General features: G+C 51.1%; 11 protein-coding genes and 1 non-coding gene across 12 annotated transcripts; 10 read left to right on the forward strand and 2 right to left on the reverse strand.

Moving 5' to 3' along the window:
* Positions 1 to 125: 125 nt before the first annotated feature.
* PMZ80_005975 (uncharacterized protein) lies at positions 126 to 1,515 on the reverse strand (the record flags this gene model as incomplete). Its single annotated transcript, XM_064874391.1, has 2 exons — positions 126 to 1,441; positions 1,494 to 1,515. 2 exons carry the CDS (start codon positions 1,513 to 1,515, stop codon positions 126 to 128), a joined length of 1,338 nt encoding a protein of 445 aa, XP_064730113.1.
* Positions 1,516 to 3,088: 1,573 nt separating this feature from the next.
* PMZ80_005976 (uncharacterized protein) lies at positions 3,089 to 3,408 on the forward strand (the record flags this gene model as incomplete). The annotated part of the gene is made up of 3 exons (XM_064874392.1): positions 3,089 to 3,116; positions 3,170 to 3,318; positions 3,370 to 3,408. The coding sequence occupies 3 exons, from the start codon at positions 3,089 to 3,091 to the stop codon at positions 3,406 to 3,408; spliced, it is 216 nt and encodes a 71-aa protein (XP_064730114.1).
* Positions 3,409 to 4,333: 925 nt separating this feature from the next.
* Positions 4,334 to 6,631, forward strand: PMZ80_005977 (uncharacterized protein; the record flags this gene model as incomplete). Its single annotated transcript, XM_064874393.1, has 2 exons — positions 4,334 to 4,444; positions 4,556 to 6,631. 2 exons carry the CDS (start codon positions 4,334 to 4,336, stop codon positions 6,629 to 6,631), a joined length of 2,187 nt encoding a protein of 728 aa, XP_064730115.1.
* A 313-nt stretch (positions 6,632 to 6,944) lies between these two features.
* Positions 6,945 to 7,779, reverse strand: HIS6 (Enzyme that catalyzes the fourth step in the histidine pathway; the record flags this gene model as incomplete). The annotated part of the gene is made up of 2 exons (XM_064874394.1): positions 6,945 to 7,424; positions 7,480 to 7,779. The coding sequence occupies 2 exons, from the start codon at positions 7,777 to 7,779 to the stop codon at positions 6,945 to 6,947; spliced, it is 780 nt and encodes a 259-aa protein (XP_064730116.1).
* Positions 7,780 to 8,238: 459 nt separating this feature from the next.
* On the forward strand, positions 8,239 to 9,138 carry FAF1 (pre-rRNA processing and 40S ribosomal subunit assembly; the record flags this gene model as incomplete). The annotated part of the gene is made up of 1 exon (XM_064874395.1): positions 8,239 to 9,138. One exon carries the CDS (start codon positions 8,239 to 8,241, stop codon positions 9,136 to 9,138), a length of 900 nt encoding a protein of 299 aa, XP_064730117.1.
* Positions 9,139 to 11,887: 2,749 nt separating this feature from the next.
* Positions 11,888 to 13,951, forward strand: PMZ80_005980 (uncharacterized protein; the record flags this gene model as incomplete). Its single annotated transcript, XM_064874396.1, has 2 exons — positions 11,888 to 13,650; positions 13,702 to 13,951. The coding sequence occupies 2 exons, from the start codon at positions 11,888 to 11,890 to the stop codon at positions 13,949 to 13,951; spliced, it is 2,013 nt and encodes a 670-aa protein (XP_064730118.1).
* Positions 13,952 to 14,825: 874 nt separating this feature from the next.
* PMZ80_005981 (uncharacterized protein) lies at positions 14,826 to 15,603 on the forward strand (the record flags this gene model as incomplete). The annotated part of the gene is made up of 2 exons (XM_064874397.1): positions 14,826 to 15,302; positions 15,451 to 15,603. The coding sequence occupies 2 exons, from the start codon at positions 14,826 to 14,828 to the stop codon at positions 15,601 to 15,603; spliced, it is 630 nt and encodes a 209-aa protein (XP_064730119.1).
* A 519-nt stretch (positions 15,604 to 16,122) lies between these two features.
* On the forward strand, positions 16,123 to 16,194 carry PMZ80_005982. The gene has a single exon. It is a non-coding gene; the product is annotated as a tRNA-Ala (tRNA).
* Positions 16,195 to 16,998: 804 nt separating this feature from the next.
* Positions 16,999 to 18,135, forward strand: PMZ80_005983 (uncharacterized protein; the record flags this gene model as incomplete). The annotated part of the gene is made up of 1 exon (XM_064874398.1): positions 16,999 to 18,135. The coding sequence occupies one exon, from the start codon at positions 16,999 to 17,001 to the stop codon at positions 18,133 to 18,135; it is 1,137 nt and encodes a 378-aa protein (XP_064730120.1).
* Positions 18,136 to 18,583: 448 nt separating this feature from the next.
* On the forward strand, positions 18,584 to 19,663 carry PMZ80_005984 (uncharacterized protein; the record flags this gene model as incomplete). Its single annotated transcript, XM_064874399.1, has 1 exon — positions 18,584 to 19,663. One exon carries the CDS (start codon positions 18,584 to 18,586, stop codon positions 19,661 to 19,663), a length of 1,080 nt encoding a protein of 359 aa, XP_064730121.1.
* Positions 19,664 to 20,641: 978 nt separating this feature from the next.
* On the forward strand, positions 20,642 to 21,757 carry PMZ80_005985 (uncharacterized protein; the record flags this gene model as incomplete). Its single annotated transcript, XM_064874400.1, has 1 exon — positions 20,642 to 21,757. The coding sequence occupies one exon, from the start codon at positions 20,642 to 20,644 to the stop codon at positions 21,755 to 21,757; it is 1,116 nt and encodes a 371-aa protein (XP_064730122.1).
* Positions 21,758 to 22,375: 618 nt separating this feature from the next.
* PMZ80_005986 (uncharacterized protein) lies at positions 22,376 to 23,266 on the forward strand (the record flags this gene model as incomplete). Its single annotated transcript, XM_064874401.1, has 2 exons — positions 22,376 to 22,399; positions 22,454 to 23,266. 2 exons carry the CDS (start codon positions 22,376 to 22,378, stop codon positions 23,264 to 23,266), a joined length of 837 nt encoding a protein of 278 aa, XP_064730123.1.
* Positions 23,267 to 23,313: the final 47 nt, after the last annotated feature.

Below are 23,313 nucleotides of genomic sequence, written 5' to 3' on the forward strand. Positions count from 1 at the left end.
AACGGTGTTTCTAATCGATCACCTGCGGGAGACGCTCAAATGCCGAACAAAAATATAAAATTCCTCAAGACACCTTCTGAGAACAGAACCCTTCCGGTGTTTATAGTGCCCACTGCCGAGCATACCTACCACATAGCACTCTTCTTCTTTGCCAGTTTACTTGTTTCCTGATCACTGTTCCGCCTGAAGCTGAATATGCTAGACTTGTGCTTCAGTTTGGCCTGATTCGGTTGCAAGAAGGTCGATTGGGATGCAGCGCCTGTCATATATGGTCCGCCGAGCCCAGTCTGTTGAGCATATGCTGACCCACCGAGCCCAGATTGACTGTGTCGTTGCGGTTGCGGTCGCTGAGTAGTAGGCACACCATGCTGCTGCCCGTATACCCGCCGCAACCGCTCAGTCTCTGCATCGACTTCGGCCTGTCTCCGCCTCCGCTCTTGCTCTTCTGCTTCGAGCATTTGCTTGATTTGTCGTTGTTCAGCCTCTTCTCGTTGTTTGCGCTCGTGCTCTTCACGGGCCGCCTCTCTTCGCAGACGTTCTGTCTCTTGATCTAGCTCCCACTGAGTCCTTGGATCGGTAGGCGGTACACGAGGTTCTCTGGCCGATGGGTCTGTAGTCCGTCTGATTGGTTGTGGTGCGGGTGATGCTATGAAGGGTGTTATGTTTAGTGGACTCGATGCACTGCTCTTTCTTCTACCAGCAATAGTGAATGTCTCCTTCATCGAGCCAAAATACACATCACGTATCACGACTGCGCCTAATAGCAAGGTCACCTCAAAGCCTTTCAGATCTTCGAGCTCTACTCTAGCCATGTTGGGCTCGTACATGGTGACCTCCTTGAGGTTCTTCAGTATGGCGACTGTGATATCTGGTTCTTTGTGTTTGTTCTTCGTGCCATCTGGATTGAGCGCTCGACCGGACAGATAGCAGCCTAAATCTTTGGATAGTCTCCCATCTTTCTTCCACTTCAAAGCAAGTTTGGGGGTGAACTCAGATATGGTAGGGTCGCTCTGGCTTCGATCGAGATGTGAATGAGACGGTGTGCGGAAACTCTGGGTGGGCATTTCGAACTCCCATGTTGCTGTGGATGCAAATGAAGCTGGCTTGTGTTTTACTACTATCTGCTGGTCTGGATTGTACAGCTGTATCGCGAACTCCGTTGGCAGTATGGCCTCCGGTGCAGGCGTCACCCCGCCATTTCTTCTGATTTCATCTTGACTCAAGGTAGGCTGTGTCCAGTCTGGGATAAGAAGGACCTCCGCGAACAATACGTCTGGGTTATGGGCATCGTAAATGGCTACCGCGTATCGGTTTCTGGAGGCGGGCTGCTCAGGGTCTAGATGTCTGAGGGTGTACGCTGGCTCGAAGTCATTTCCAAATTGTGAGTAGAGGAACGTCGAGTTCTGCTTGGGTTTGTCCTTGGAAGCTTTCAGTAGATACGCTAGATACTTGATTAGCTGCCATCACCCCTCCCAATATGGTGTTGTACTCACTTGGCAAGTTTTCGTCAAGCATGATTGACTCTAGGGCGGCAGTAGCACAGTTCAGCCGCAAACAAGAAGATGGGGCTCTGAAACCTTGGAAATCGTGTCATATTTCTCGTCAGCGACGTTCTCGATCTTCAATATCAAAACCTTCGCCTGTTAGGCTGTATTGCTACTTCTCTACACAGCCTCTCATGCAGCGTAATTGGTCAGGTATGTGTTTAGGCTGCAACTTTAAGGTCTCTGGTTCAAGTTGTACGAACACCGTCTGCGATTTTGCCTTGCGCCAAAGGTGACGAATCAGGCGCATAGCCTCAAAGCTTGCGCACACGCGAAGATGTGTTCCCGCCACGACCGTAGATCGTGCTACCAAAATAGATCGTGTCAACAACATCTTGCTGAATACGTTCGTATCCCACCTACGTTTGATATTGCGAGTTTCTGGTATGGGAGATGTGCTTCTGTTGTATCCCGAGGCCATCGTTCGTCCCTAGCAACAATGCGATTGCGCTTGCTCGCCCAACACGACCGAGGAGCCTTAGTCCATGCCACATTGAGGAGGGGCTGACATCAAGCTCCACGGTACCCCGACGGCAGACGCGTAACATGTCTGCGTAGACAGAATCTACGGGTCAAAGCTGACGAAAGGCCAACCTGGAGCTGGTGTGCTGTCGGTGACGCATCACTGAATGAAGAGATCATGGAAACACTTGCTTCTACATACGAAGTTCTCTTGACGTCTGATGACTTCGACCAAAGCTCCATGTGCTGTTTCCATATGTTGCAATCGGTATCGTGAACCCACTAGAACGAAGAGTGATATCATTCTCGTCTCCAAGAAAGACCTCGGTTCTTCCAGTCGCCATACTCCGTGTGCTCAACCAGAATCTCTGAGTCTCGGGTCATTGTGCTGCGTTACCCTGTTCTCACGAGCCGTTATGTCACACCGAGGTTACCTTCATCTGAGACAACTCATCGTTGGGCCAGATCAAACATATGCAGGCACGTCATACCTGCAGCGGCGGGAGATCAAAAGAATGCGTTCTAGCTCGAGCGCGTGATGCAGCGAAACCTGAATCATGGTGGCAGTGTGGAAGGAGTTCTCTTCCGTCATGATTCCTTCTTTGAAGGCCTGTGGCTTGACAGCAAGGGACGACCCGGTGACTTTTCCTCTTCCAGCGTGACGTCGATCGATTTGGAGAGGACGTCGCGCATCTTACTACTGATTGGTCGAAGGCTCGTTGATGTTGTCTCGAAGTGTTTGTGACATCACCTGAATCTGGATAATGCATCGTGCTGCAAACAACTCCTTTCAGCAGGAGCTCAGTCCTGGAGTCAGGTGGTCAAGAAGGCGCTTGCCTTTGTCACATGTGAGGAATGGTATGACGTAGCAGGAAATAGAGGGGCAGTGTCGGTTCGCGACTGCCTGTCACTATCAAACGCGCCTTCTTCGTAGTGGGGTGAGCAATTGCAACAACCAGCATATAAGTACACCACTTCTGCTCTTCCAAACCTTGAACATCTTCCATATCCAAACTCTTCTACCAAACTCACAGAACCTTTCGATCAATTCAAATCAATAACAAAACCAACCTTCAATCAAAATGGAGTCCGTCAAGAACGCAGCCAACTGTATGTTGAATCTTCTTCACCATCGCCATCCTCATCAGCTAACCCTTTCGCAGTCGTCGGTGACAAGGCCAATGAGATGACCTCAGGTGCTTCCAAGGAGGCCAACAAGAACGTCGCCAAGGACGACAACGCATCCATCGGCACCCGAGCCTCTGCTGCCAAGGACGCTGCCTCTGACAAGATGGACGAGAGCAAGAACTCTGTATGTTGCAACTGGTCTTCAGAGACATGACAATAGCTAATCTTTTCACAGGCTTCCGCCACCGGCAACAAGGAGGCTGCTAAGCACTAAGCAATTCCTCAATCACGAGACCTCAACGCTTCAACCACGAACCTAAGACTGTACCAATACCAACACAGATCTCAGACCTGAATTGGTGCTGAATGATAATGGTTGCATGACAATGAAAACATAGCTTCACGAGATCCAAGAGGACTCTTTTGCTCCCTCAGCAGGGTAGCCACAATGAAATAAACTCATCAAATCATGCGTTTCCTGTGACATTTGATACTCCCCATTGACTGTGAAGCATTGCTGACAGCAATCGTAGCTCGTTGTTGCCGAGTTCGTGATCCCTTGATCCTTATCTACTACCCATGTTTTTACCGTGCTTCAATGGATTGTGTTCGACTTGAGGTCCAAGTACCATCATCAAATCTTACCGCAGCATCATTCCTGGCTGATCAATGAAGTGGCTGTCGAAGGTGCTAAGAAAGTCGAATTGACAGAAATGGCAACACAATAGCCCTACCGAAAGGCGAGTCTGGGTAGTGGTCATGTTTTCCTCATACCAGATCCTCGATGCGACCATACTCAAGCATGTTCAACGCACCGAGGGTTGGAGTGGCGTCCTAATCAGTGCCGGTCCCTTCCCTTCTGGATACTGGTTGCAGATGTACATCTCGAAAGAGGTATTTCAGGATGTGGTGGCAGCAAAACGTCAGAGCTGATCGAATGGCCTCTTCAAGTGGCGTCGGGACTAGCAACTCACGATCTCAACAGTGAAGAGAGTGAAAATATACAACTATGGACTTATGCCAGCCTAGTCGACACAATTGGCTAGCGCGACAGGGCATAACATGTGTACATTTCTCACAATAACAAACTTTCTCGCAGCCCTGCTTATTCATACCACACCTTCACCGCAGCCACTAAACATAATTCCCGCATTACAGACCCAGTACGCCTCTTTCGCCAAGGACTGAAAGCCTTCACCATGGCCGACGACCCAGACCTGTCACCAGATGAGCGGCCGAAAAAGGTCGTCGTTCTGCGACTTCCTCCTGATGTTCTTGAACGAGGCACAACAACCAGAACCACACAACCAGTAAGTTGACCATTTGCCCCACAGGCGCACGCCACTCGTGGACGTCGTGAACCTTGACGGCACTCCTTGTTCTTCTCCAATCGTCTGCATTTCCTTGTCTGACACCATTAGCGGAGAGATGGCTTACCAAGACGTAAAAAGCTCGGGCGGCCTCGAAAAGTCTCACTCGAAGCTCAACATGAGAGAGCCCAAAGCCAGACTCGATCACAGCAGCAGCAGCGACAACAACCCCAGAAGAGATTCCAGCCGTACCCGCAAGATCGAACTCAGCAAAGAGACGCGCGTGAGAACTCAGAGGCTTTGCGAATGTGGAGAGACTACCAGGTGGCTCCTCTGGCGTATCAAGAGTTCGATCGAAGTGGGCGCACTCTCGAAGACGATTGTGATCTTCCACCCAAGGACTGGAATGTGACATGGGGTAGCGACAAACAGCGCGACCTGATACAGGGAGCTTGGGAGACACTCATCCGTGCGGAGAAGAAGTTTGGTACTCGAGGTCGGCCAGCCGAGCAAGATCAGAACCCACGGCAAGGCAGAGTCGTATTGAACGCTCTTCAGCAGCCACAGCAACAGCAAAAAGCTCAAACTGGTCATATTCTTATGCCGCAGCCAGTCCTACCAGCCACCTCGATCCTCAATCGAAATCGACAATTCACTGAGCCAGAAGGATATGGTGAGCCTGCAGACAGTCAGCCAGCAACAAGCTTTCTCGACAGAAGTGAACGAGGTGTCAACGAGCCGCATGGTTATGGTTTCCCTACCAACAATCAGCCAGCCTCGTATTCCACCTCGTTCACTGTACCTACACCATATGGTTTTGGTCACCCTCACGCCCATCCACCTCAGCACTTGCAATATGGCTCGCCAACAACATCTCAGTACCAGCCAGGATATGCTGCCTATATTGCTCAACCACCAGACTACCGACTTGTCCCTACTCCTTCATTGGCACAAAGACAAGTGCAAGCACAAACGCAGATGCAAACCCACCCACAGGCACAAGCACCATCAGGTCTCTTCCGCTCAAGCAACCCAATTATGCCAACAAGACAACAACAACTTCAGCAACCCCTCCAACAGCAACAGCTCTCATACAATACGCTCCCCTCCCTACCACCAATGGCAACCCAACCAACCACAACAACACCCGGCCCACAAGCTCAGCCTCATCTCCCCCTCCGACCCCAACGCCTCATAACCGGCCAACACAACACACAAGATCCCTCCCACCACTACACTGTCAACCTAGTCCACAACCTGAACTTCCCAGATCCTCTCCTCCCACCACTCGACCCAGCCACCCAACTCGACTACTCATACCTAATCCGCAACAACCTGCAAGATAAAGAGAACAATTACATACCCAGCGAGCTCCATCTCACCGGCGGCTGCGGTGAACTTCACCAGCTCGCACCGACAGATTTCGTTAACGCCAGTAACGCTACAAACCCACAAACAACCAACGATGGAGATGTAATGAACGTCGACAACATCCCCGTCGACCTCCCCACCCTCACCGAAACAGACCTCACCCTCCACCAATCCACCTTCAACTCTACTACCAAGGCAGACAAGATCCCCCTTCCCATACCCGGCTTCAACGCCCACTTCGCCCACGACCGTCTCCTCGCCTCCATCCACACAGCCGCAGACGTCATGCACCGCGGCCGACGCGGTCGCGCTCGCTACAGAGCAGAAGTAGCAGGTCAATGCGCGCTGGAATCCCACTGGCGCGAGGAGAGTCGCGGGCGGTATATCCAGGCTAATGACGGGAAATATCAGACTTGCTTCGAAGACGAGGATGGGAAGATCGTGAAGGAGGATGTTGTGGGTCTGGGGGTGAGGAGGGAGGGGGTGTGGGATGAGGGGAGGGGAGTGTTTGAGGGGGTGTTTGGTGATGATGAGGAGGGTGTTGGAGAGGGTGTAGGTGGGCATTGGGCGACGAGGGAGGAGTTGGTGGGGGAGGATGTGCGGAGGGGTGGGAGGGTGAGAAGGGAGATTGAGAGGGGGATGGAGTTGGCGGACGCGTGGCGGGTATTTGAGGAGGGAGTGGCTGAGAGGGAGACTGAGGGGGAGTATGGTTTGTATGTTGGTGGTGATGATGTGGTGTTTGGGATGGTCGATGTTGATGAGGACTTCGGGGAGGATGGTCTGGGTGAGTATCGACACTCCGAGCCACAGATCTAAGATGTCCCTGGGATGCCTTATTAGGTGTTTTGGTGCGTATTGGAGATGATGTTGGTACCTGAAGGCACACTTTTAGAGAGTGCAGAGTTGGCTAAGTGTTGGGTACAACCTGTGTGTGGGGCTCGAGCTGGCAGAAGTCGGAAGCCTGTACAGCAGGGCAGAAATCAACATGATGGGTGAAGTGTCCGATGCGCGCAAGCATTGGCGATATGAAGAAAGCACAGGCAGAATCTACCAGGTAACTCGTGGTACACACCACAATCAATACTGAATGGCCGAGGCGCGAGAGCGTCGATATCGGTGGAACTCATACTCACTGTACCATCTGTAGACTATTCCAGGCAACACAGTCCACAAAGTTCGCTCCTTCTCCGCCGAAGATATCTAACGCACTGCCGATGGTCAGATCAATTCTGCCGTTGCTCGCTTTTCTGACAAGTTCCAAGTCTTCGACCGTTCTTGCACCACCAGCGTACGTAACTGGTATTGTGCACCACTCAGATAGCTTGTTGATCAGATCGAGGTCAACGCCCTGCTGTAAGCCTTCGTTGTCGGCTGCATGTATCAAGAACTCTGAGCAGAACGGCTGGAGGACTGCGATTGTGTCTTTGGTGATCTCCATCTCGGTAATAGTCTGCCATTTGTTCATAGCCACGAACCACGTATCATCTTTCCGCCGACAACTCAGGTCAAGCACTAGCTTTGACTTGTCGCCATCGAGAGCTTCGAGTACGGACTGTAACCTTTCAAACGCGAACTTGCCCTCGGGGAACAGAAAAGAAGTGATTATGACCTACCTCTATCAGCTTACCTTCTTCTGCCGATTGTCAAACTGGACAGAGACAGACCTTCTCAGCGCCAGCCTCAATCCACTCCTTCGCATTCTTGTTTGTGATGCCGCCTCCGACTTGCAGCTTGCCTGGCCACACAGCCAGTGCTTCTCTAGCAGCTTCTTCATTGCCTGGTCCGAGCATGATCACATGTGCGCCGAGGCTGTTTGTATCTTTGTAGAGATTGGCGTAGTAGCCGGCTGAGTGCTTGGAGACATAGTTGGTCTTTAGGTCTGAATCCTTTTCGGTCAGTGTGCCGCCTACTATCTGCTTTACTTGGCCTGCGTGAAGGTCTATGCAGGGGCGGAAGCGTGTCATACTGCACTTTTGACCGGATTTTCGAAGAAATAGTGAATTGACTAGGTAGGTAGGTAGTATGAGGACGATGCTAGAAAAAGGAGTCAATTGAAGAATAAATTTTGGCAGGAAGCCATTTGGCATTGCGTCACTCCACTGCATCAACTCTCGTAGGACAAGTTCATGGTTTTGTTCTTCGAACCCTCGAGATTTTGTTCACTTGCCTGATGCTCGACGTTGAAGCACAGATCCAGCGAGAACCACAGCCATAGCGCAGCGGCAGTTTCCTACCGCTGATCGATGAGCATGCTCTTCGACGAGATCTTTCCCATGACGGCAAGCATCCACGGACGAACTCGGTATGATGACGCACCGAGAAACATGCAAACAGAGCAAACCTTTCTGAACTTTCTGGTCGCAAACTGGAAATGTTTCATAGAATGCCCACGGCGCATGTGCTGACAATTACTCCTCGAAGACATGATGATGCTCGGCAAAAGGAAGCGTGACACTCGGGTGGTATCGAAGCGCGGTAGTGAAGAAGAAAAATACGAGAGCAATGCGACGTCAACAATGGACGTCAACGACATCTTCCGACGACATTTCGAGGCGAGCTTCGCACCCTTACCGGAGCAGGAATCCGACCAGGATATCGACGAGGAAAGTGACGGTGAAGATGGCTCGGACGCGGAATCTGAGGTTTCAGACTGGTCTGGACTGTCTGAATCCGACCATGACATACCCGTCGTGGAAGTGGTGGACCATGCAGTTGCAGAAAACGGCGACGGTGACGAATTCCATCGTGCTCGCCTGAAAGCTTTTATGGTGAGACCGTCTCGCCTTACGAATCTACGCGGAATGCTGATAGTGAATAAGTCGTCCCGACCACCCCGCGAGATCGACGCTACAGCCGGGACCAAGCAGACCAAAGCTCTAGATGAGGACGACCCTATCGACAAGCTCAATCTGAAACACGACCTCGATCTCCAGCGTTTACTCAAAGAATCGCATTTGCTCGAGAAATCCAAGGTATCGAAGACCCCTGCGAAAGAAAGGCAGATGGCACTAGAGATGAGGTTACAAGCACTAGGAGCAAAGACATCAGTCCTGACACAAGAGAGCATGCCTAGGTCACATCGTATCGGTATAACGAAGAAGGCAGACCAAAAAGAGGCTAGACGTCGTCGAGAAGCAAAGGAGAATGGCGTCATTTTGGAGAAGGCCTCCTCAAAGTCCAACAAGAACGTTCGTCGGCAACGGGGCGTCGATGTACCTGGAGTCGGAAAGTTCTCTGGTGGCACTTTGAAACTGTCCCGCAAAGATGTTGCGAGTATACAGGGTCCCCCTTCCGGCACCAGTAGGAAAGGCAAGCGGAGGTAGGCGAGCGCATGGATAGATTGTTCGCATAGATTTGGTCGTATGCGTGCCTGGCTAGTTGTCGGCTATGGACGTTTCTGACTGACATAAGCGAGCTGCTTGACAGTGTGGTTTCGACTTCTCGGATGCGAGTATTCCAAATGTATCAGACAGACACATTGAGAGGTTGGAACACTCGAAGACGGCGCTTTTTCCTCTTTCGTCGCTACCACTGAGGAAATACGGCTACCTGAAACCGTTGCAGATTCACTGTTTTGGTAAGTCTAGCAGAGCAAACGACACGCTTTGCGAGGTCAGAGTAAGTCGACAACCACCATCGGCATGAACATGTTCATGATGAGCAATCTCGCCTATATTCTTTCTCGAGCTGACGAGTCTGGTCACATATGAATGCTTCACTCGACGGCAGCAGCGCCCATATCACATGCCTCCGACGAGCATATCACGGAATTGTTAGCCAATGGCGACATTCACCCATATGCACAGCAAGGATCTTAGCCTTCTGACTGGCTTTGATGTGCCTTGACGAGCCAATCGCGGGGCTGGGTGTCAGACTCCCGGCATGCAGAAGAACAAGATATCTGAAACCTTAGCGTTGGAGCTTGAATTGCCACTCAGCAAGTCCCCCTCACGCTCTTGCCTGGAAGTTCTCTGGCTTCTGCCAACCAGCCTCGAGACCCTCGGAATAGACTCGCTATAGGCTAGGCCGAGTGCCAGTCAAGCAAAACACGAGCCAGCTCCTGCATCTGTTCGGCCCAGAGGTGGAAGACTGCCATCTCCGTCCTTGCACTTTGTAGGCCGGAACTGATAACTGATTTCCTGCTTCCAGATGAGCAACGACCAAGGCTGATTTTGTTGCAGTAGTCTCAGGAATAAGTGATCATCTTTGCAAACCATCATGGACCAATTTCATTGCGCAATTGGTATCACGGCTACAAGTCAAGTCCCGGTCCTTGGCAAGGTGGACTGGGAGGCTTTGATTGTGGCTAGGTAATTCAAGCAACTGCCAGTGTCACTTGTGCTTCTCTAATGCACAACCGGTTCTCTGAGAATGTGCAAGCATCGAAGCATAATCCTTGAGCGAGACCATGGGTGATTAGCGACCAAGTCCGTCAAAAACGTTGACATGCGAGATACTCGAACGTGCCTCAATGTTACTGCATGCCAGGTCGATCATGCTCTTGCGCAAGCAAACGGCATGCTGAAGAAGAAGAAAAACAGAAGCGCAAGAAACACGACGTGATCCTCGGCGCGTGTTTGAGAAGTGTTTTGACAGTTAACAGCCAATCAAAGAATGCAGCGCCAATGGCTCTAGCCGGGCGCCAGTTGATCTCCCTTGTCAAGCCTAGTCAATCACTCTCAGCCACTCGTTTCAGATGTTGAATTCGTTGATCAAGCATCACATTGCACACCCGGCGATGCGCTGGCTATACTTGTACCCAACGCCCATAAACATTGCCCGTGCAGACGTTAGCTGCCAGACCCAGGTCCGAGAAGGACGCCATATCATTGACAGGCTCAGATTAGATCTTTGAGAGGCTTGGGCGACGGAAAAGGATTTGCTTCGGCGATCTGAAATAGACGTTTTTGACCTGTCAAGCCACGCTGTCGAGTGACATACACGATCCTAACATAACATCACCGACTTTGTTGGCGGGGAGCATTTCTGCTCTCGAATCCTGTTCCTAGAGTCTTCGTAGTGCTAGGCTTCCCTCATCCCGGCCAAGGGACGGCTTTCGATACTGATTCGAGAACATTGTCTTGTTTCGTGCAGTGAGCTAGACTAGAAGCAGGGTGACCACATTTACACTGTCTGACATGGGTGTCTTTGCTATCTGTGTGGACATCACAACATCGCTGTCGAGCCCTGTGTAGCAAGGAAGAAGTCGCACATCACGGCAGATGCTGGTGGATGGCTCTTGATGAGCTGGGCCAGCCTTCGAACTAAGCCCGGCGACGAGTCCACTGGGCGCGAGTGAAGCTCCACTAGAAGCATAGCTAGAGCTGGGTGCTAAACCTGATCCTGTAAGCGCGACGCGGCCCTGTCGCCCATGCCATTTTTGCACCGTCGGGGCCTGCGAGTCGCTTTCCTCCATTTCCACAGTCCACTATCCATACCAAGACTGGTCGACCTGCGAGTGTCTCACCTCTGCACCTTCCTTTCCTCTTCCTCACCTGAAACTCACAACTCTCTCCACGCTGCTGTTGCAAGCCGTGTATCTTCGTCGTCGCCTATACAGACTTGACCTTTGACGAAGCTCTTCTTCCATCTTCGCTTTTCCAGACGTCAGGTACACGTCCATCCATTTATTGTGAGGTTTGAGAGACTAGTTCTCCCTCCTTTTTTATCCACTTTCGTTTCAGCACCCCTCGGATCGCTACATACATACACGGCGATCTCGAACCACTGTCGAGAAGAACCAAACGTCCGGACGTTCCCCACGAAGCAGGCCCTTCGTTTTACATCATTGATATCATCGCGCATCATTGTCGCTGCATAAGAGCTCGAGTCCCAACAGTACAGCTATCAGGAGGACAATCCGCAGCCAACACGTGCTAGCCGCAACAGACCATCACCGCGCAGGTTTCATGCCAGGCAGGAGAGATTAAACAAACGACGTACCAACGCACGTCACCCCGCCACCGAGGCACACAAAAAGCTTTCTTCGAGACAAAACTCGCCTTACAACAGCTCTGGTTTGATTCCAGGCAAGCCTGATACCATTCAATGTTCCCAGTCTCCAGCGCTCAGATGGCGCAACAACAAAAGCCGGAGACCTTTATGCTGTCCACTGAGGCTCAAAATTCATTGCCACAAGATGCCCAGGTCGCGTTGCAGCAGGTAGACAACCTCAAGTACTTCCTCATCTCGGCTCCAGTCGACTGGCAACAAGATAACTTGATCCGAAGATTTCTTCTGCCAACCGGAGAGTACGTCTCTTGTATACTATGGAGCAACCTCTTCCACATTTCCGGCACAGATATTGTGCGATGTCTGTCATTCCGGTTTCAAGCATTCGGCCGGCCAGTCAAGAACCCGAAGAAGTTCGAGGAAGGAATCTTCTCTGATCTGCGGAATCTGAAGGCCGGAACAGATGCGTCACTAGAGGAGCCTAAGAGTCCATTTCTGGACTTCTTATACAAGAACAATTGCATTCGAACACAGAAGAAACAGAAGGTCTTCTACTGGTATAGTGTGCCACATGACCGACTCTTCCTCGATGCGCTAGAGAGAGATTTGAAGAGAGAGAAGATGGGACAGGAAGCAACCACCAAAGCCATCTCCGAGCCAGCATTGTCTTTCGAGTTCGACTCTTCGCAGTCGTTGTTCGAGCAGCTGACGAAAGCTCAACAAGCTCAATCGTCCTCCTTTGCGGGATCCAACGCTGTGCCTCAACAGCAAGCACCGTCTCAGTCTGCCTCGCCTGTGATGAGAGCAGTCGATTCCATGCCACCACCACAGATGGTCCCGCAGCAGATTCAACGAACACAAGAACAGCAACACCAGCCAATGTACCACCCCATGCCTATGCAACAGCAGATGCAACATCACGAGCCGATGGGCCAGCAAATCCATCAGGATTACTCTCAGCAGGTGTACTATGACCGAAACAACCACATTAGACATTCTTCCATGCCGGCGTTTATGGAGTATTCGCCAGCACCTTCATTCGCTTCGTCCCACTACGGTGATGCGTACAGTGCTCGAGGTGTCAGCTACGAGCCAATTACCCCCCCACAGCAAGCTGTTCCGGTTGGTGCTGAGCCTGCTTACATTGCAAATGAGGAGACTGGTCTGTACACTGCCATTCCTGAGATGAACACAATGCAGGTGTACAACCCAATGGCTCATATGCCACAATCTACGATGGCTGGCCCGCAGTTCGCACCTGTCACACGAACTTTCGGACCGCCATACCAGATGATGGAAGGTTCACCGACATATAAGGCTCGAAGGCGACGGTCTAGCATCCCGTCGTCGATCATGAACGCTGTGGCAGCTAGTGCAACTGCTCAGCTCCACAACATCAAGACCGCGCATGCTCCACAGAGACCCAGTGATCTGCGACGATCAATGTCAAGCTCTGTCGTACCCATCGCCGAGACCCATGAGGGTACTGCCACACCACCACCATCTTCTCACCCCTACCCGTCAACCTTGGTAGCTCGAGAACAATTTCACGACTTCTCCCGACACAGCACGCCACTTGCAAGCCTCGAAGAGGATGCTTCTCAGCCGATGCAATTTCCTAGCTACACTGAAGATTACACCCAGTCACTTCAGACCAGCCCAGCTTCTGCTCAGCGACCTGGACCAGTTCGACGTGCTCGTAGTGCGACCATGATGGAACTGGGTGTGCCATACAAGAGCCATTCTTGCCCGATCCCTAGCTGCGGTCGATTGTTCAAGCGGTTAGAGCACCTCAAGAGACATGTCAGGACGCATACACAGGAGCGGCCATACGTCTGCAATCACTGCAACAAGGCTTTCTCTCGATCTGACAATCTTGCTCAGTGAGTCGCCTCTCCTTCATTCTCGTGTTAACATATACTAACATATTGCAGACACCGACGCACACACGAGCCACAAGCAGATGGTCAGCCAATGACATCTGTCTCGGAGGAAGACGAGTTCGATGAAGAGAATGAATTCGGTAGCCTCGACGACCTCACATCTCCGGACGACTATTCTTCGCACAAGAGGGAGAACACCTCCGCCGCCATGAGCATGCCTCCGCCGTCCAGCATGCCTCTTCCTCACCCAATGATGACGCCATCTCAGCTGATTCAACCACAAATGCTCTCGCATATGTGAACGGCCGATTAGTCTGCATTGTACACTTCTCTCTGTTGAAAACACCATAAAAGCTTAGCATACCCTCTGGCGTTTCTGCAAGCTACGACCGATCTACGAAAACTACCCTTTCAAAACCTGGAAATATCATTGTCGCTGCATTGCGTGCGTGTTGGACTGTGATTTGAGCATTTACATCTCCTAGAGGTTACCTTCTGGCTTGGCTTGTGTAAGCGAAAGCGAAGCGAAAGCGAAGCGAAAGCTTGACCTACATATGTGTCTGTTGTTCTTGGACCACTTCGAGGATGGATTGGAGGTCTTTTGTGTTATTTGTATATACCACCTTTGACTGCGAGATGGAGTTCTCAGCGTGGTACATTCCTGTTTCTGTTTTGTTGAGCGTGGGAGTGGGGATTGTATAGGTGCCAGACCTGGATGAGATACTGGTCTTGGGTGGTTGTGTGCTAGCTAGAGTACGAATTGTTCAGAACTGATTGTGACTTTTATGTTTCTCTCCATGTAGCAAATGCAAGCCCAAACGAGTTCGTGCTGCTTTGAGGAGTCTCTTCTAGAGATCGAGTCGTGGTCCGATAGAGCTAGTCCATATTCAGAAGCCCACCCATGCCTCGGGACGGACACGCTCATGGATACGACGTCATGATTGGACCTGAGATACCGCAGTTGAGGTACTCGATACAACTACTCTTGGTCGCCTTAATACACCACAGCTTCAGATCTCATAGCTCTACTGATCTGCGCTCATTATCCCAGCTCTGTGTATATTGCCCACTCGTTCTCGTCGACACTGCCTATAGAGTTTCCTTGTACCACTCAACCCGTCACAACCACAACCACAACCACAACCACAACCACAACCACAACCACAACCACAACCATGCTCCTCCGACCAGCCCTCAGGCCACCACCCTCCTGCAACATCCACACCCTCGGCCTCACCCTCACCCAAACCTCAACACGAACCTTCGCAACCTCCCCCGCCACCCTCCTCTCACGGCGCCTTCCGCACCAAACTTTACGCACACCCCTGCGCACCGCCTCCCTCCCCTCCTCCTCACGACACCCTCTCCTCCTAACCACCCTCGGCGCATCAGCCCTCACCATCCCCTTCCTCACCCACTCCTCCACACTCAACGACGCATCCCCCTCCGCCCCCGATTTCTCGACGTCAGCGTACTCACATGGAAGAGATGCAAAGGTGCCCATAAGTAAAGATGGGGGGAGGACTTTGAATCCACAAGCGATTAAGCAGATATCTTTTGGGAGTTTGGTGGGACTTGGGTTGGGGGTGCTTGTGAGTGCGTTTAGTCGGATGTTGGTTTTGGTTGTGGGGGTTGGGGTTGTTGTTGGGCAGGTAAGTGTTTTTCATTCCTTTCCTTTCGTTCTCAGCGTGGGTTGAGCATGGCGCGACTGGCTTGCGCATGACCGCGCTGCTGCGGTCATCAGAGCGTCCTGACGTGGGACAGTACTTGGTGGACAGCTTATGCTAACATATCGTGTAGTACGCGGCGCGAAAAGGCTACAACATCATTCCTGTAGAACGTCTACAGAGACATTTCAAGAACGTTAATCTGAGGTCGGCGATCAATGATAATGCGGCGTTTAAGATTAGTTTTGGGCTTATGTTTGCGTTGACTGCGTTTGGGGAGTTTTAGAGGGTTGCTGGGGTGGGTGAGATGATTTGGGGGCTCTTGATGTGGAATGATTAGATGGATGGGTGCATCGGGTGTGTGGATTTGTTATTAAGTTCTGGAGGTTCCTGGGGGGCTGCGATTCACGAGGTTGAGAGATAGAGCGGCTGCGGGAGGGATCAATGTGGCTGCGGTGGACTGGTGGGAACGGGAATTTTGGAATGGAGGGGTGGTAGATGAGAGTAAGGGATGAACATGGAGGGGCTGAGAGTACCTATCAGCTTTGAAGAAGAGTAGGCAGTTATGAAAGACTTGATTGAGCTGGAAGCCAAATGAGATGGTCTATCAATACAGAGCAAGCAATGCAAGATATCAAAGACCTGGTATGTTCTGGCTCGCCAACCGGTCATCTTGCTACACTCTGATCTATCCACTAAGGCAGTAATACAAGAGCAGGTCTACACAAGAAAAGCACCCGCAACATATAAGCCACACCACTTTTTCGGCTCTCAAATCAGCACACACATCGCTGTTACAATTCAAGGGGATATGGTCTAGTGGTATGACGCTTCTTTAGCATAGAAGAGGTTCGGCGTTCGATTCGCCGTTTCTCCACGATTCTTTTTGCAATTTTTGCAAATTCAAGTTCTGTGGCCTCGACTCAATTTTTGCTGTTGAGCGTGGCCGGAGACGAGTTGTGGGTTCGGACGAGGAAGCGAAGGAGGAATTTTGACGAGGCTGCGGCAAGGCTGGCGCACATCTTGGCCTCACTCCGAACCCCTGAATCCGCCCCTACCACAAGTATTTTACGATATACTACTTACAAGAGAACGAAGCGCTCATTTTCTCTTCAGCAACTGTGGCCGGCAAGGCGAAGTCTTACAGCCTTGGGTCTTTCAAGTGCTGACTGCTTAGAATGATACAGGTCCGAACACAAGCTCTCGAGCACAAAGTGGCCGAAGCATGAGGTGCGAAGATGCGCAGAGGTGCAGCAGACCTGCCTCATTTTCGTCCTCAAGCAAGCCTGCGAATTAAAAAAGCTGGAGTCTTTGCTATCATCTCGCCAACTCATCACTCCTGATATACACTCTGCCGTGAGACCGATGCCAGATGAGGTAAAGCATTGACGGTAAAGGTAGGCTTGCATCACTTTTGGTTCAGTCTCGCCTTCCAGTTGTGTTGACTTTGACGATCACCTTTACTTTACATTGTCTGTTTAGGCAGGTACCTAAGCTCCATCTCGCAAGCACCCTAGGGTTCTACATGACATCTTCCACAGGAAATACTTCCTACCTGACCAGGTCACTCACCACTATTACTGATCTACAGATTTCGAAGCGCACGAGAATTACGAACGTACCCCGTTGCATAATCAAGCAAAATACAGGACCAGCAACTTCACCGAAAGCCATTTCCCTCATGGCGACAGCATCGACTACCGCCACGTCCGGAACGTCCTCTTCAAGCGCCATGAATCGCCCCTTCGAACTAGCTTGCGACCCTCAGACGTCATCAAGACTTATGCGGTTGCCTGCTGAGCTTCGAGTCAAGATTCTTCGAATGCTGCTGAAAAGTCCTGATCCTTTAGATGCTTCAAATCCGTTCGATGACGAGGCCGATTCAGAGAGTACGTCCGCAGATACGGACGACGACTCTGAGCCTGAAGGGTGCAGTAAATTGTCGGCTCAACTGCTGAGTTGCTGTCAACAGCTCTACGCAGAGTGCGCTCAAGTATTGTACGAAGAGAACAGTTTGGAGGTGTGCTGCGACTGGGAAGTCAGCGACTGGCCAGCCACTTTGGAAATGGAATTGTTCTATTGCCGCATTCTCGGCGACGCAACTCAGATCCCTACGAAGTTGAAATACCTGGACGGTCTCGATGATAGCTTACTACACCATGCTTCCAAATGTGCAGGCAACAGGTTTAACTCCCCAGCGGAACGAAAGTCAGCCAAGCGTCTAGGTACGATGTTGCCGGCCACTGGACGATTCCGGCACATCCGGATGCACGTTGTAGCCTACAAGCAGAAAGAAATCTTCATAGCCTGCCGTGTACTTAAGGACTTGCTTTCAGACAAAGATGTGGTCATGAGCTTCTACGATAGAGTTGAAGCGCCCTGGCTACGAAGCTGCCTCATTCTGCGATGTCGATCGATCGAGTTCCCTGACTTTCGCACAGAAGCAACGAAAAGTCTCACTCACACGATGAACGCTTCTACAGCTGTTAAGGACAAGTTTCGTGATTGGCAGAAGCTTGTACACGATCTGCTTCCGCAGCTCGCAGCGACTGTTGACTACAAATTCGAATATGCGGAAGCTGATTTGTTGAAGCATATGAAGCAGAGCGTATTGGACTACAACCCAGCGAAGGCCGCCTCTGTTCGAGAGGAGATTCTGCAAAAGGCTATAGCATGGAATACTCGATGGACGGAAGAAGAGCCTGTCAAGATCAGGAAAAGAGCCAAAGAAGATATCGCGATGGTGGAGACAAGGGGAGCAGAAGCCGCTGAAGCGCTCACTAAGGCTTTAGCGGTCAAGGACAAAGTCGAAGCATGAAGAGCCGTCGCTGGCTACGGAGATGACGATCTTTATCGCTGCTTGTGATAACGGTCAAAGTGATTGCTGCGTTCACTTTGCAATGGGTGCCATTATTAGAATTTCGAATACTTTGCACGAGCGACTGCGGGAACTATGCAAGTGCAGCGACGCGAACTGCGATTGCTGTCCAACTTGACGTCCTGGGAAGAATATCACCCACTGATATGCTACACTTTTTGCAAATATATTGGAGTCCTTTCGGATCTTGATTGCTTCTTTCCTGCTGCTCATGTTCAAGCCACCTCTCAGCCCTTCAATAAGTCAGATCTATTGAGCACATCAAGTCGACCCAGAATTGACAGCTGTAGCCGCCCAGCTGACCACCATACAGCTCAGCAGATTCAGCACACCATCCATACGAGATACCACATCGTACGTCAGTGTTATCGTACACACGACCAACAAGATGACGATGACTCAGCCCCTCTCAAAGTTCGAACGACCATGCGACAATCAAGCGGCCTCCCCTCTCATGCGCCTTCCAGCTGAGCTGCGAAACAAGATATACCGCAACTTGTTCGTTTGCGCCGAACCTCTCGAAGCCGCCAATCCTCTCGACGTAGCCGAACCTCCTGAAGCTGCCGAAGCTGCCAAAGCTGCAAATGGGGGCAATGTCGAATCATATAATGGCATCGTCGAGCTCTCTGGTCAGGCGCTTGCCTGTTGCCAGCGGCTTCACAAGGAGGCATCCCCGCTGTTGTATGAGCAGAACACCCTTTCCATTCTCTACAAGTGGATACCAGATTCCGTTGAATGTCATGTGTTAAGTGCACAGATCGATCTCTACACTTTCGCCGAGACCCCGCCTGCTGGTGAGGTGGGCCTGTGGTCGTATGTACAGCGCGAGCACAAAGACTACCCGCAACCTGCAACTGCTCGACTCCTTCAACACTATCCCTCGCTTGCACTGGTCCGAAACGTGCAAGTGGTCATCGAGTATTGTTACGGTATCGAGATGTTTGTTGCATGCAAAACTCTTCAGGACTTGCTTCTCGACAAAGAGGTAGTCATCACACCTCTGGCCAGCGAGAACGATCCTCTTGGGGTGGATATGCAGCGTGACTTGAAGGGCTGCTCCATGTTCCGATGTCGTTTGATCAAGTTTGAGATGGAAGGCGAATACGACATGTCGCCATTGGTCAAAGTCATTGTCAGTGAAGAACCGGTCGCCGACTTATACTCGCCGTGGAAAGAATTTATGGACTCGGTCAGGAAGATGCAATCAGCATACAAACAAGGTTTTTATCACTGGCAGTTTTCTAGGGGCGATCATTTGTCTCACCTGAATCAGGCTCTTCGCGAGAATGATGCGGCCAAATTTCGAGTGGAGATTTCTATCATGCAGGCGCAAGCTATCATGTTCGTGAAACAAAGGGCACAAGAGCAGAAGGAGACAGAGAAGGCAGCATCTGAAGCGAGACTTGCTGAGGTCGATTCCACAGCCGATGTTATGATCGACATGTTCAATAGGCAACGACGACGATAGTGAAGGGCTAGCTTTCGAGCTTGGGGTAGCCCTAGATGGCGTCATCGAGAGTACTCTGAACGACAGTCTTCCCAATGGAGAGCTGGGATGCTCGTATGGACAGAGGTTAGAATAGAGGCATCAACAACTGCAGATGAGTTAGATAGGCCAACGCAAGGAAATGCTCCTTTCTATTCCATCGAAGTCTTCGCTTTCCCATCTTGTCTCTCGCAATCTTCGTGAAGTCTGTTGCTTGGCATCTTTATATTGAACGCATCACGCTAGGCCTTTTCCAGACTGGTTTGGCAATTTCGACGCGTCAAGACCTCGAGCCGCTCAGCTGAACCAACTTCGGTATCGTATGGAGAGACCTTACGGCAATGCTAAGCTAGCCTCGACGAATGTATAGAGAGAATCCCCCACGTCTGTCACGAGTCACTATCCGTCGTTGTCAATCCAGGAGCCCGCCATGTCGGAAGCTGGGCAGATCAATCAATGGGCGGCAGCAAGGTTCGAGAAGCCGGCGGAAGGAGCGTAAGTTGGATGGAGCCTCAGCGCGATTGCCAGGAAGTGTAGCATGAGTAGCACCATGGCAGCGCTCTAAAGCAACCGGTATACCGGATGGCATGGCAAGCTCAACGCTATCGCACACTTCGATTTATGGCTGGAGCATGCTCTGTGCATATGGCCGAGAGATCTACCAAGTGTCAGAGTGACTTGTGCCCAACAGACAGCCTGCATCTAGCTCTAGGATGATGGGTAGTGATACCAAGACGTAACACTACTGTGTTCTCGTCACCTGCACTTTCAATGGATCACCCGACTTTTGATTGATAAACTGATTTACCGGCCGTTGGTACAGCACTTGCTTGTGCCGACGACTATTTCTAACTGCGCACCTAAAGCACGATCTTCTCTCCTCGTAACGCCACTGACTTTAGGACTTCGAATCAAGCTCCCACTTTAGCCATCTTCACATCACCCATGACTTGTCGCAGAATGTCACAGCCCAATCACGAAGGTGGCCCTACAACGACGTTCAAGAACGAATGCAGTACGCAGACTTCGTCGATATTGAAGCGACTCCCTCCCGAGCTGCGAATCAAGATCTGGAAGTTGCTTCACAAGAATGATGGTCCACTGAACGCCCTTCCTATACATGGTGTCAAGACTAATGATAATGATTGGTACCAATATCCAGCAGCAGATCTATCTCTCATCGAGTTGTCGGGCCAGGCGCTTTCATGCTGTCAGCTCTTCCGACTAGAAGCATGGGCAATACTGTACGGCGCAAATTCACTGGAAATTAAATTCAACAAGGGCACAAGAGACGACCACGGCAATTGGCTCGAGTTACTTGGGATCAGACTGTGGTATGTTCCGGGCCTGGAGGGCCGTGAGGGACATTGCAAAATCGAGAAGTCTCTGATCCTTCGATGTGGGCGAACCGAGCGAGACCAATGGCCGCAGATATACCGCTTGTCTAAGCACTTTCAGTCTTTATCGCTGGTGCAGAACGTTCGAGTAATGGTAGGATATTCGTTACCTACTGATGTATACGTTGCTTGCAGAATCATTCGTGATCTCTTGATCAAGAAAGATGTGGTCTTCACAATCAAGCCATTGAGGCCTACCTCACAACAGAACCACGATAACCGCTCCGTCGAGCTCGAATATCTCAAGTCATCCCGGATCCTTCGATGTCGCTCAATTACTTTCGAGAGCGATCTTGACTTGAGCAGCATCATCAAGGAAGTGACTAGTGACAAGCCGCTAGACGATCTGTTCCCCAAATACAGAAACATTGTGGAGACGATAAGGGACCTGCCGGTGATCAACAATCGCCGCTTTCGAGTCGCTCAAAACCAAGATGGAGATACGACAATGAGAGACCTGCAAGACGCTGTCATGCGAGGTGACGCAACAGCAGCCAACGTGTACAGCTCAGCGCTGTTAGAAAAGATTACGCAGTGGAACGAAGATGCTACCGAATATCACATCGCTACAGCCAGACGGAAGTATGAGGACGAAATCAATAACCTGGAGGACAAGAGGGCCAAGATGAAGAGAAGATTGGAAGGAATAAGTGCTGAGCCAACGACCAAGAGAGTCTAGAAGCGGCAACGGGTGCCTTCCTCGATGGAACATGATGCTAGGACATCCTTACTCACGAAAAGTACTAGCAATAGGACAGACCATAGCTCTTTCTTCTGGGCACCAACACGACATGACATTCGCTGAACTCAGGTGGTATGAGCTGTGCTGCACAAGAACGATAGACTTGCAATCGCATGCCCGCAGTCCCACAATGGTCAAGCCACAGTCACCTTGATCGACCGTCATGTCGGCGTTGATGGTATCCTTCTGCCTGACAATGAGCACGACGAGCATGACAGCCCATCAAGCTTGGATGGCAACCACGTGACCAGGACGTTCATCACCAGCACGCAATCAACGACAGTCAGTCGATTCAGTATCATACAGTCATAGTCGTTGTTTGGCGAGAGGTGTTGTGGCTGAGCAGTCGATCTCATGCCTTGGCGAAAGAATGAATGCGTCAGTCATAAATATCAGCACGCTGTGACATGTCATGTCACAGCAAGGCAGGAACGCGCCAGGTGATGACTCGCAGCAGAATATAGCTAGGACTACGTCGTCAAGGGCCCAAGAACTTCGGCAGTCCAGCCGTAGTCCTACCTCAGCAGTTTCCAGTCAATGAACAAGAGTATGAGAATGTCTTCGACTGTGCCTCGCAGCGTGAACACCTCATACATACACAAGCTGCCAGCGGAACTCCGCCTAATCATTTAGAAACACGTCTTCTCAGCAAGCGAAGCGACCATTGTCCAATTACCACACAGACGTGCCTTCTGCTTCAGCACAGCAACAGACGACCCTCCAAAGCACTACCCGTATCCACTGTACTACGTCTTCCCTGATCTCCGTGGGGAGCTCGCAGACCAATTCTACGCGAACATCCTAGTCAACAAAGACTACTTGCACCCTTTCAAACGTTGGTGCGAAGTGCCATATCAAATGACAGACAAGATACAGCGCCTCTCGCTTGACGCAAGAGAGCTGACCTCGAATGATCGTTGGCTGTACATCTGTTGGCCGGAAAGAGTGGTTGAGCTCAACAAGTTACCAGAAACCGACCACATCCTTTTTCTCGAAGACTTCCCTTATCTCGAGTACCTCGAGCTCCGCTGGGAGCCAAAGAACCTGCTGAACATGGACATGCGCCGACTCGGTCCAGGTATCGAAAGCATACTTAGAACAGCGATAATCGCTATGATCTTCCTGCCTAAAGCCTTCCAGCTGGTCGTTCGCATCTCGGCCCTGGAGCCTGTTCAAGTGACCGAGCCGGTCCCTCATGAAGTAGTCAGGGAACTGCTTCCGGACGGAGCAATTGACGCGTCCATAAGACGGCCATATGGACCGAAGGAGGAGTTACTACGCGCCACAGTGTCCGGTCGTACTTTGACATGCGAGCAGACGAGGGACCCGGAGCGTGCTTTGGCTTGTCTGATGAAGGTGCGGGAAGGGTTGTGTCTGAATGGTCCGAGATCTGAACGTGAGGATGCGGTGTTGCGGGCCGTGCTCGTAATGTCGCCAGTGTTTTGATTCGATTCGGATAGTCGGAGTGAAACGGAGGATGTCGGCAGAAGTTG

This window comes from Knufia obscura (genome assembly GCF_036327395.1).
Source record: "Knufia obscura strain CCFEE 5817 isolate CBS 148926 chromosome Unknown scaffold_6, whole genome shotgun sequence".
NCBI lineage: Eukaryota > Fungi > Ascomycota > Eurotiomycetes > Chaetothyriales > Trichomeriaceae > Knufia > Knufia obscura.